The sequence below is a fragment of the Falco rusticolus genome, chromosome 1 (assembly GCF_015220075.1).
Source record: "Falco rusticolus isolate bFalRus1 chromosome 1, bFalRus1.pri, whole genome shotgun sequence".
Lineage (NCBI taxonomy): Eukaryota > Metazoa > Chordata > Aves > Falconiformes > Falconidae > Falco > Falco rusticolus.
Genome location: NC_051187.1, coordinates 26,553,816 through 26,566,441, shown reverse-complemented (window position 1 = coordinate 26,566,441; position 12,626 = coordinate 26,553,816). Strand labels below are relative to the sequence as shown.

General features: G+C 49.6%; 1 protein-coding gene across 6 annotated transcripts in view; it reads left to right on the top strand.

Moving 5' to 3' along the window:
- Window positions 1-12,626, top strand: part of MTMR4 (myotubularin related protein 4) — a 56,432-nt gene that overhangs the window by 23,139 nt on the left and 20,667 nt on the right. For 4 of the 6 annotated variants that reach the window (XM_037375204.1, XM_037375205.1, XM_037375203.1 and 1 more), the window contains exons 3-6: window positions 8,189-8,278; window positions 10,707-10,823; window positions 11,505-11,587; window positions 11,813-11,979. In XM_037375204.1, the coding sequence (XP_037231101.1) occupies window positions 8,189-8,278; window positions 10,707-10,823; window positions 11,505-11,587; window positions 11,813-11,979 (457 nt within the window). Of the gene's footprint in view, window positions 1-5,424; window positions 5,815-8,188; window positions 8,279-10,706; window positions 10,824-11,504; window positions 11,588-11,812; window positions 11,980-12,626 lie in introns of those variants that run through there. The other 2 variants (XM_037375206.1, XM_037375200.1) reach the window with 2 other exon arrangements.

Below are 12,626 nucleotides of genomic sequence, written 5' to 3'. Positions count from 1 at the left end.
TATTTTATTAAAATGTTACTTTGATTTTTTAAAATGATTTTTTCCTTTTGGAAAAGAAAAAACCAAAAAACCAAACCAACAAAAAAACCCCACACCCCTCTTTGGGAAGAGAGCGTAGGCTTTTTGTCTCCCATAGCAAGGGAGAGAAAGCAACTTACAATTGCAAGCTGTAGAAATAAGCACTTGCTTCCACCTACTTACCTGAGCTTCTGTCAGCAGTTGAAGGTAGAGAGCTGATGTAAACTCTTGACAACCTCCTTGGAGTCCTGTTGTGACTTCTGAGTTAAATACAGGTCTGCAGGGAGGGATGGAGGTCTGTGCCTGGTTAATAGATGCCCTGTAGGGCTGTCTGCTAACCCATGGGCACTTTGGGGCTGGACTTCTTCAGGCAGCTCCTGGGAAGGCTGGCTGGAAACCCTGTTGCCTGAGGCATGCTGAGAGCTTAGTTGCTTAGCTAATTACCCGTGATCACTGCAGTCAGAGGGCACAGCCCCAGTGCCCTCTGGCTGGCAAGGGCATGCCTAAAAGCTTCTGCCTTATCCGCAGCACTGCAAGTGTAAGTCAGCAGCTGCTCTCCCCTTTCTGCTCCTACAAATACTTGGTCCAGTGTTGGTTAAGAGCTTTGTTTGCTTTGATTTTAAGACTTCTCATTTCTTCTCCAAAGACTAGCTGCTGATTAAAATGACCTTGAAGACAGCACTAGTGGTGGTTTAATCCTTAACTATGGCTAATGGAAGTCCTAATGAGCACCCAGTAACTTAATACATTACTTAAAACTAACCTGGCGGGTAAGTTAGTGCAAGCTGCTGAGCTGCCGGCAGCTCAGGGCTCAGCTCATACTGTGTGCTGTTCAAGTCCCATGGCAGCGTTCCTTCTTCTTACTGCTGGGGATACTGGGATTGTAGGTGTCTGGATTTCCACAGTGATTTGCTTCCCTTTTGAGGGGACCATGACCATTAGTTTAGATGGCATTTTGCAGCTTAGCCATCCATTGTCCCATCTTGCTGGCATAGGGAGTTGATAGCCCTTGACTTCTGTCCTTTGGTCCCTCTTCTCACAGGCTTCTTGCTTCATATTTCTGTTACATGCTCACATCTGGGCAGGTTTTTGAACAAATATTAAATGCAGTATTACAGATCTATAAGGTTTTCTGTCATCCTGTAAAGATGAAAAGATGGCACTCTCCATCCTAGTCCTGATTTACTGGGTATAAAATAGTAACTTCTCTTTATCAGAAGTTTAGGGGTTTATTTCTGGGAGGCCACCTCGGTGGCTTAGTGGCCTTTCAGTTCACCTGAGGACCTCCTTAGGCTTTGAGGAAATGAACTGTTTTTGTAGAGGAACCTGAAACAAAGATGTCCTTCATGCAACAAAAGCAGAGGAGGCAGAACAAGAAGTCCCTTTGGCTACAGCTGGTCAGCTCTCTGCATCAGCTTATGTAGATCACCTGCCTAGGCAGTGCAGAGAAACAGAAATACGTGTCTGAGTGCAGTTCATCTCACCCTGGTATAGATATATGCTAAGCAGATAGAGGATAAACTTTAACTTTTAGGATAAGATAAATGATAAAAGTCTTTCCCTTCCCCTCCTTACCTTTAAAAAGATCTAGATAACCAGTTCATACCTTGATCTTCATTTGAAATACTCAGACCTGATAGTTACAAACTAGAGTACTCTTGATAACACCTCTGCTCCTGGGAACATCTTAGCCCACAGCAGCTGGCGAAGGTTCAGCCACGGCTGTGGGGCAGAGCTGCCTGGCTCCCATCAGTTTGCTTTTGATGTCCTGGGAGTACCTTTCAGGGCAGTCACCATCTCCTGCCAATTTTCCTATCTTTTTTTCTCCAGCTGGAAGCAAATTAGGGCAGTCTGTGCAATGGATGTGCTACCAGGGACAAGGCTTCAGATCTCTGCCATCTGTGGTCATAGCTCCTTGCTTTCCCGCTATGTGTCTGCGGGGTGAGGCATCATGCTGTGGTGATGAAAAGCCCACCCTTCATATGTAGAAGTATGGAAGTGGTGCCCTCTGCCTAATGAAGGAATATTTACAGTAATTTTATTTGTGGTGCTGAAAAGAGGTAAAGATACGTCGGGGTTGGGAAGGGTGTACCTGTACTCAGAATTCTGAGTGCATTGTGCTGGTGGTGGCACCTCCCTGCAGTGAATGGGACCAGTTTTCTTCTTCTCAGCCTTTGGCTGCTTGCTTCCACCATTCTGCAAGCCTTAGAAATTCCAGCACCTGTGTTTCACAAGGGGTTTGGGCTCCTCCAGTACCCCTGTGTGTCATTCAAGCTTTCTGAGGCACTTGCAGGTCTTTGCTTGAGTGGACTGTCATTTTTTAAGAGGAATTGGAGGTGATGCAGTAGGGTGTGGGTATTAGCTGTTCTTTGGAACACCCTTTCCGTATCTTGATGAAAGCTGGGCTGGCTGTTGACACAAAGATGCAGCTCAGGGTGTTCACTGGCTCCAGGCCGCGAGAGAGATTTCAGCATCTTGGTGGCTGTCCTGCGTTCCCAGTACAGATTCCCTGGGCATGTGGGACCAGATGGCAGCTCACCCCTGTGAAGCTCTGTGCTGCAGGCTGGGGTCCTGGTGCATGCATGCATGTCTCCATAAGGAGCATCATCTCCCTTGGAGGCTGCAGGATGGCCCCTTGAGTGCCAGTCCTAGCTTTATTAAGCACTGTGCTGTCTCGGAGCCCCCAGATCCCTTTTGGGACCTTAAGGAGAGGTTATAAGCTGTTTACCTGCAGTGTGCAAGCAGAGACATTCAGAGGGGTGGGAGAAGCAGCACATGAGAGCCACTTGCAGCATGAACAGCATGCAGTGCTAGTGGGAGGAAAAAGGGTTAATTACTGCCAGCTGGCCTTAAGAACATGCTGTCCATGTTATATTCAGCTCCTCTTCCTCAGAGTGCATGAAACCTTTAGGATTGTTGTGGCTGGGAGAAAATGAGAGAGATTTCCTTCTCTGCCTGCATGAACACACATATGCATGAGATTTGGAGGAGCCCAGTTATGTGAAAATAACCTTGTCTTTCTTGTTCGGTCTGGTGGTGGTTAGTGATAACTGAGCGAATACCAGCTATTCCGCCAGGGAAGCATCTGAGGTGGCATTTAGGAAATCCCTCTAGCTAAGCCAGCTAAATGAGGCTGTGAGCATTCTGCGTTCCTGTGCCTGGCCACCCAGGCCACCTGGCACCCAGGCAGTTGCACTGTCACTACTCCTGCCCTTGTCTGGTTGATTGCATGGAAACAAGAGCAGGTATTTTTGTGAACTGTTGGAGGAAGAGGTGGAAGTGGTGGAGTTTGAATCTGGTTCCTCCTGAAACTCTTGAGATCCTGCTGAACTTCAGGGCAAGGTTGCTTCTGCTCTGCACCAAGCTCGGCTCTTGGACAGAAGTTTCTAAGCCATACGTGAGTCTTTCTAATGCTAGAAGTGCAAAAATATGTTAGTAAAGTGGGAGAAGATCTATTTGTGGATGTTCAGGTCAGCTTAGGTTGGAAATTCAAAGTCATGATCTGATGAGCAACCTTTTAACTCTGCACAGCTGCAGCTTAGGGTTACAAAGGTCCTTCTGCAACTCAAGCTGGGAAGAGTCCCTGTGCCAGGCCCTGAACTGAGCGCTGGTCCTAAAAAATCTTGCTGTGGGTTGGAGCAGACCTCTTACTTGCCTTGTCTGTGGTTTTGTATGTTACAAATGCTGGTCATGCATTGTATGCACTTAATATATTAAATAGCAATGTATGGTCTGACTACCTGAGAGACTTTCTGTGCTTCAGCTGTTGCTGACAGACATGCTTTGTTGCTTTTCTTCTGATACATGTCAGGAAAAAATAATAATGCTGGTTTTACAGTTTATATAGCTACGCTTTCTTTTGAATATAAAAGGTTCCTTCCACCTTTGGTTTCTCAGCAGTCTTCTGGCATTCATCCCAGAGGAGAACCTGCGGGGAGCAGGGCACCTTTCCTGCCACTCAGATTTGGCCAAGACAAATCCATAACCTCGTCCATAACCCTCTGTTCATGTTGTGTTGACTTTGTAAGTAATGCAAACATGCTTGGGTTTGTGTGTGTCAGCTGGAGTCAGGTGCCCCTGAGGCTGGGCAGCACCTGGCAAGTGGTGGAGCAGGACAGAGCCCAAGGTGGTAAGAGGATTTCATGGCTTACTGTTCTTCTAGGGCTTTTATCCTGAATAGTGAAGCCCTTGTGACTGTGGCCTGTGGAGCAGTCTGTGTGTTTGTTTTCTCAGCAAGGGAGTCTTAATGAACAGCTTTTTGCCTGGGCACTGCCGCCCTGCAGTGACAATGGGCGCAGGGTGGCAGGTCTGGGTGTTGCTAAGCCGTCCCTGGGTCGAAGCAGCTCAGAATAATTAACCCATAGCGACTATGCAGAGAAATGCCCAAATCTTTTATCTGACTTGAGAAAAACCTTTTGAGATGCTGTTGGTGGTGCTGTTGGTATTGCTAGGTAGAGCTGTCTGTGGTGTCTTTGAAGCACCACCATGTAAGAGAAGTGTAATGGCTACAGTCTGTGCTCTTTTTTCAATTGTCCAGGAGAAAAAAAAGCTGGTGTGATTTGAGCAAAATAGTTGGGCCTGGCCCTTGGAAGATTAATGAAGGGCCAGGTTGTAGTTTTGCATTTTAAGAAAGAGATTGTCACTCCGGCTCTGGTGGGAGGTGGAGGGCAGAGCCACAGCTGGTGATAGAAATGGAGATGGCATTGCCCAGGAGTCTGCTGTCCTGTGGCTCCTGGGTTGGGCTGTGGCCTGAGGAGCTTGCTGTTTGCTCGTGGACTTGACAAATGACAGGTAGTAAAAGACAGCTCCTGGAGGGCTGGAGTGAGGAGCTGGGTGTTTGTTTCCTGCACCCAAGACATGTCCCCAGTGTCTGCAAGCATTACTAAACTGGAGTTGGTGAAACTTCCCGCGGGAACTAACTGTCCAGGTAGTCAGCAAGGGGAGCGGTGGCCTTGGGGAACCTTATGCACACCAGGGACCAAGCTCGAGCACGTGGGTGCTGGTGGGAGCCAGAGACATCCAGCTGCTCCTGCACACCTGGGAGCTCCTGGGAAGGGGACTTAAAGGCTTGGGGGTGTTCAGCAGTGAGGAAGCAGCAGGGCAGCTCCTTTGTCCTCCCCTCCCTGAGCAGGCAGAGGGGACCACGGGCAGCCTCCAGGCCGGGGGGAGGATCGAAGGCAAAGGTTTGCAGCAGGAGGCTCCCTGCTGAGCATCCGAAAGCATCAGCTGGGGCGTAGGGCTCGGCGCTGGGGCGCAAAGCCTCCTCGCTGCCATTGTTCCCAGTGTTCCCGCACACGCCATCAGGCCCGCACTGCATCTCCCGGCAAGCTGCTCCGCTTGGCGGCTCGGTGAGGAAGGGGATGTGGCGCTGGCATCCACCCATCGGCAGGGTGCCGGCTCTGGTATGGGGACTGGAGGGCGAGAGGAGGGGTGATCCCTCCGTCGGTCTCTCCATTTTCTGTCTCGCCTGTCAGGGAGACACTCGGACGGCAGAGCCGTGCTCGGCGGCCTTCAGAGGTAGGTGGAGTCTGGCCGTCCTCCGCCCGCCCTCCCTCCATTGTCAGCAGCGGCGAGCGGCGGCGGGCACCTGCTGGGGCCGGCAGGGATGCTCCTGCCCTTCCCGGCGGAGCGGGGAGGCTGCGGCAGCGCCGGGGGGACGGTTTCGGAGCCGCTGCCGGCAGCAGCAGAGGGGCAGAGGAAGGAGATGCTGCTTGCGCGCGCCCAGCCCAGCTGCCGCCTCGGGAAGTGAACATGAGTCTGCCAGGCCGCGTCTCCTGCTCCATGCTCAACTGCTTTGTAAGTGCTGCTTTTTTCTGCCCCCCTCCTCTCCTCCATACAAGTGGGGCTGTAAGCCAGCTGCTTTCTCCAGCTCCCATGCTGAGTCAGTTGCCCTGGATAAGGCCTGTCCTTGATGCCGGGCTCCGTGCGGATCCTCCTGGCCTGGATCTGCCCGGCCTGGCGTGCCATCCCCCTGCAAAAGGGGGATCCCCTTTTCCTCCCTCCCACGTGCTGCTGGAGGACTCTCTGGCCCCCGTCCCTGCTGTGCCGCTGCCCTGCCTGGGCCCAAGGGCACAGAGGCACCCAGCACCGTGGGCCGAGTCGGCCGGCACGCCTGGGGAGTGTGCCGTGCCACGCAGGCCCTGCCGGCCCTTGCCCGGAGCTGGAAAATGACCGTGTGAGAGCAGCTGACCCCAGGGGAGCTCCGCGCTCCCGCCATGGCTGCAGCATGCGAGGCCCCCTTCTGTGCTGATGCTGTCAGGATGGTGATGTAGTGGGAGGGCGTCCTGAGCTCTGCATCTTTTATATCTTTGAGGAAAGGAGTTTCTTTAGAGGAGGTCTGATGTCCCTTCCTGCAGAAAGCCCCCCTCCCCCCCCACGAAGGACTTGTGGCCTGAGGGCTTCAGGAGTGGCTGGCCTGTGAAGAGAGCTGGGTCCTGAGCCCCCTGCCCTGCTGATACCCTGGGATGGGGCTGTGGCAGAAGGAAATGCTCAGCCTCCTGCCTGACCTGGGCTGCAGTCGAGGAGGGACTCAAGGACACCCAGACTGGTGGAGAGCTCAGGCTGCCCTGTTCCAGTTCCTGCTGCTCACTGGGATTTCTTTACGAGCTGCGAAGGGGTGATGGGAGAGAATGTCATGCTTCCCAGCTGCTGCACCTGTACACAGGCACGCACCTTTCCTTTGTGCTTTCCTGGGCTAGTGCCTCAGCATCAGTGAGCTGCTGGCAGGAGAGGCCCCCAAGCCCCCTGTGGTCTCCAGTAGCCGGTGGCTGCTGAAGCGTGTGCTGCACCCTGTGTCTCTCGCAGCCTTACACAGGGACCGGCTGAGTGGGTGAGGAGGGGCAGTGCTTTTGCCTCCAGCTGGGGTTGATGCTGAATTTTATGCTAGCTATGAGCAGCATGCACACAGGTACCTCTGGACCCGGGGTCTGGCTGCCCCATTCTGAGGTCCAGGGAGTGCTTCAGGTTGGGCTGTACCTGTGGGTGCCAAGGCTTCAGCAGCTGTCACCTATGTAAGGAGGTTCAGCATAATTTAAAAGACAACCGAGCCAAAAGGATTGGGTTCCTGTTTCTTAAGACTGAAATTTGGGGTTATAGCTTGGGTGACTTATCCAGAAAGATGTTTCATTTTACAATATTATTTAATGCTTATAGAACAGAGTATTTCCTAATAAATGCTAGACCTAGAGGAGCTGTAGTTAGAGAGCAAGGGGCATTCTGAAGAAATATTCCCACACCAAATACATGTGGAATTAACGCTGTCCTGGGCTTCCAGCGGTGAGCATCCTCAGCTGAGTGTCTGGATGCTGCTTGTTTGTACAGCAAGCCAGTGGTTTGAGAGAATGTGGGGTGACGGCTGGTGACAGTTGGGACCAAGATTTCATGAGTGACTGAAAATTCACAGGTCTCAAACTGAGACACTCTACTTTTCCAAGGATGGTGTGTCCAGGCTTGGTGTGTCATCTCAGACCACTTCTCTGAGGCTTCTGTGGGCTTTCTAGGGTGTCTGTCTGAACAGGTTAGACATGTTAGCTGCCTGGAGGGTGAATGCCCTGCTTGGGTGCTGTCACCAGTCAGGAATGCATGTTGTGAATTGGGTGCACTTAGATGCCGTTTTTACAGGGTTAAGTTTCACTCTTGTGTCTTCTCCTGAAAAAGCTTCAGGCTCTTCCCAGATTTTTTTGGGCTAAGGGTGAAAGTGAAAATTCCCAAAAGTAAGTAATCCTTATGAACATAAGAGGAGGAAGAGTAGGTTGAAGCTGCACTGTAGATGGAAGCCCTCTGTGTTACAGTTTCTGCTGTGGTGCCATAGTGAAGGTAATGGGGTAACATTTGACATGATAGACTCCTGTCACATCAGTCCAAGGTCCTGTACGTGGTCAAGGTGTATCTGCTTGGCTTTCCAAATACCATGTGGTTGGAAGAGACAGCACTTGGAGACCTACTTTGGCCTTTCACTGTGCTGTGGGTGTTCTGCAACGGCCAGAGGAACTGCTGGGGTCCTGCAATGCGGAGAGTGTGGTCTGGAGGCAGAACAGGCATTTCTGTGCACAGGTCCAGGAAATGCCCAAGGTATCGGGGTGCCATGAGTATCCAGCAACTGTGATTTTTGGCTTTTCATAATACACGCTGGCTGGAGCCTGTCTCAATCTGTGTTTCCTTTGCAATGCAGGGTGAGGAAGGCCCTCCCAGTTTGGAGTATATCCAAGCCAAGGACTTGTTCCCCCCGAAAGAGCTTGTAAAGGAGGAAGAGTCATTGCAGGTAAGGAGGGAAAAAACTGAAACAGCTTTGGGATGCAGCTGGCTCAACTCTGGTAGTGTGAAACCTGAGAGCAGTTCTCCAGTGCTGGACATGTTCTGGAAGCCATGGGCTGGCCAGTGCTGTAGGTCACGTTTGGACTGGCAGGTCCTTCCACGTATGTGGAGGCTGCTGACGGCAGTTCTGTATGCCCTGGCCCTGCCTTCTGAGCCCTGCCAAGATGCTGCAATTTGTACAGCATCGCATCTGCTGCTTGGAAATACGGCTGGAGCATGATTCAATAGAGAGCCGTCCTGGGTATTCCCTGTCCTCTGCCTGTGCTGACAGTGAAAAACTATGATGCTTCCTGCAAAGCTCTCTGCAGCAGGTAGACATTCCCAGAGAATATTGGGCTTTGCTGTGCCTGTGTAGCCGTACCATGCAATTGCAATGGCTGATCTGGCCCTAGTACATATTGCTCCTGGCATTTTCCTGCTGCAGAGCTGTTGGAAAGAGAAACCTCCATATGGTGCCAGCCTCCTGCTGCAAAAGGCCCCTTGAAAGAGACCTGGGCACTGTTGCTGCTGTGCAGCAAGGGCGGTACTCTGAACAGTGGAAGCCAAAGGCTCATGGTGTTTGCTTCCTTTAACATAGTCTGGCGCTCATCCTCCCCCCTATGACTGGAGCTAGGATGACATTCTAACTTCTCACTGCTGCTGCAGTATTTGAGTTTGCTCTGATTGGCATCATCTTGGTAAACGGTGCTGATAAAAGCAAGGACTGAAATGTGGCAACAGGAGAATTGACTTGAAGGAACAAACACAGGCTGAGGATTTGCATGGGGTTAAGGCTGCAGGTCTGCAGGCTTCGGGAGGTGAAGCTGTTGAGACAACTCTGAGCTGAGACTACCTGGAGAAGAGCAGAACCTGCTTTAGTCTTCTGTGCGGAGGAGTGTAAAGTTCACCCTTCCCAAAGGGTAATTTGCCTTCAGTAAATTGTTATTTTAATATTAAGTAAAGTCTAAAAGGATACCATTGGCTTGATAACAAGCTGTATTCAGGCACCTGTCAGTTTATTCCAGGATTTCCCTCTGTCAGTTCTTGCAGTTTTACCATCCCTTTTCTAAACTGTCTCCCTTCTGTTGCTGTGTGAGAGAGCCACGTAAGCAGAAGAAACACATGCCAACTAAAACCAGCTCTGGCAAGTGTGCATAAATAAACTGCAGAAATAGAGTATATTCCCTTAATGTCTAATAATTAACACTCTAAAAGAGTATTCAGACAGATGCCAGTCTAAAGTTGTTATTACTGTACAAGAAACTTTAAGAAGGGAGAAGTTGTTAATACAATTGTCACTTGCACACAGAGTCTAAAACCCAGGAAACTCAATTTTTAGGCAGCATATACCCAAGCCATAGAAACAACTTAGAAATAAAGACAAGGTGGTCTGACTTGGTGTAATGAATTGTTTCGTCAGATGCCCTGTCTGGCAAGTAAAGGGCTCTGGCTGAAATGATAAAGCTTCATGACATCTTTTGCATAATTGGTTACCGACATCGCCTGGTGTAGGTAACATTCAGGGAACAATGAGGAGTCTACTTGGCGAAGGAAAAAGTGTCCTGGTGAATTTCAGGCTTTCTACCTTTTTTTTTTTTTTTTTTTTTTACAAGAAAAGACAAGTCAAACTTGGCCATCTGCCAGTATCCCCTGTTTTAAAAGTAGCTATGGCATGTCTGGGCTGATAGTGAAAAGCAGAAAGACACTTGATTATCTGGTTGTTTTTTGTTTTTTTTTTTTAATTCTACTGCAGGTAATTTTAATGAAGTTTCCTCAATCATACAAATTGCTGTACATAAAGATTCCCTCAGAGCCTTGTCAGTGGAAATCAGGGAAAAACTGATTAATTTACTTACCTGGGTTGGTACCACTGAGTCTTGTAGTGCTTCTAAGAGCCCCCTTCATTTAAATGATGCAGCAGGATCACGTATGTGACACTGCCTTGGGGGGCTGTGCAGAGCACTCCCCAACATGTCTGAGCAGTGCCTGAAGTTGTGTCCTTTATCATACCATTTGTGCTAGGACTGCATTTACTCTGTTCGAAAAGCAGGGACTGTAAATTCCTCAGCCCCCATGCAACACCCTTGCTGCCAGATACTGGTACTTGGTGTACATAGCACTTATGGTCACACCTATCCTCTGCAAGTAATCATCCATTAGAAGGTGCTCAGTGGCTCCTGAGGCATCCTTGGAAGAATGTGCACCTCATGGGGCTGGGCAGCGGGTACCAGTGCTGTTTTGTGCAGTTGTCTGTTCTCTGTGCCTGAAGAGCATGTTGCTGTGAATGATTTCCCACGGGAGATGCACTGCGGAGGCTGTAGGAAGAGTGGTTCTTGGCATTTATGGTGCGCAAAGTACTCTGCATGTGTCATGAATTAGTGATGTCTCCCTTCCAGGTCCCATTCACTGTGTTGCAGGGCGAGGGAGTGGAGTATCTTGGCCATGCAAATGATGCTGTGATTGCCATCTCCAACTACCGGCTTCATATCAAATTCAAGGATTCTGTGATCAATGTAAGTCTGGATCTGCCTGTTCCTGTTGCCTGAACCATAATGTCTTGCAGTATTTCAGGGGGGCATAAGCCATTTCTATGGTCTGTGACATGGGAACTGTGCCTCTTGAAGGATGCCAAACCTGATGCTGTGTCTAGTTACTGCTGGTCATGCAGTTGCTGTTTTGCTGCTCAGTTTTGGTGTGTGGATGGGGTTTTCCTCTGGATAATAATTAGTCTTTCTTTTGCTGTTCTCTTCAAATTCAAGCATTAAACTTCATGGTTTTAAGACTGTTAAGGTGTCTTGCAGGCCTGTTTTAATGAGACTTCTCCTACCTGGAGACCAGCAGCTCAGAATCAGACAGTGGGAGCCTGAGGCTTTCTCTAGCTGTCTTGACTTGCCATCTCTTATTGCAGCTTTTGTTTGGCTGTTACCTGTGCTTGTCTGGATGTGATTTAGTCAGTTACTGGCCCCAGGTGGGAGACTGCCCAGGGACAGAACAGAAATTGGAATAGTAATTGTTGAAGGAGGCCCTATGCTGAGTTGTGAACCTTCATAGACCTCAGAGCAGGTTTGTAATTAGAATTAGAAGCTCATGGATGTTGATAAAGCCATGACTCTGTGTGATGGGCCTGCGGGTAAGGCTGCTGTCTCCTATGTGATGTGGTATGTCTTGTCATGCCCTATGTCGGTCCCTCGCAGGTGCCTTTGAGGATGATGGAAAGTGTGGAGTGTCGGGATATGTTCCAGCTTCACATTGTCTGCAAGGACTCCAAAGTGATCAGGTATCCAGTTTATTGCTGTATTGTAGATGCCACTGCAGGCCAGTTGCCGTGATCAGTTCTGGTGTCTCCCTCTGTGCTGCCATTGGAATGGAGCTGTTTGTGGCCAGGGTTACTAAGACTTGGTACTTTGTCCCTTTTACTGGTTAAGTGGAGCAGAGCTTCCTGTCTGTCTGTCTTGGCTGGATGAACGTATCCACTGAGGATGATGTGCATTTGGGTTTGTAGGTGCCATTTTTCCACCTTTAAGCAGTGCCAGGAGTGGCTGAAGAGGCTAACTCGAGCCATTGCCCGCCCTGCTAAGCCTGAGGACCTGTTTGCATTTGCCTACCATGCGTGGTGCTTAGGAGTCTGTGTTGATGAGGAGGATCAACATGCCCATCTCTGCCGTCCAGGTAAGCTGCTGGTGTGTCCCCTTCCTGCTTTTCTGTCCAGAAGCACTGCAACGCAATTTGAACTGTTTTTCATAAACTGATGTCTGGCTATGTCTTAAATCTCTGCTGTAGCCATAGCCCAAGTTCATCTTGCTGAGGGGCATCCTATACCTGGTCTAGAGATCCAGCTGATGGCCCAGTGTGGCTGGATAACAAGCACAGTAAAAGGAGTAATAGTAATAAGCACAATAAGGAGCATTCTGAGCCAGCTGCACATAACCAGCTTTTCCCTTTCTCCTTGTCAATGAAGAAAACATCCCGTACTTTGTACTGTCATCATGATGATGGAGAGCTCAAGCAGTCTTGTCCCTGTATAGTAAACATCATCAGATTTGAGGCAGCATAATTAATACAAATCCATCTGCATCTCTTCTCCAGCACCTAGAAATGCAGTGACATTCCTGTGATCAGGTCTGTGGAGATGTCTGGCTCATCTTTGTGGAGGCACAAATAACATCTGAATCCATAAAGAGAAAATCAGAGCTGGGATGGTGCCCTCGTGTGGATTGCGAGTTTCCCTTCTCTGGGAACGCAAAGTTCACTTGCTATTCTTTTTCTTTAAGCAGCTTCATAATTAATAAAAGGGGATTAAAATGAGTGACGAACCT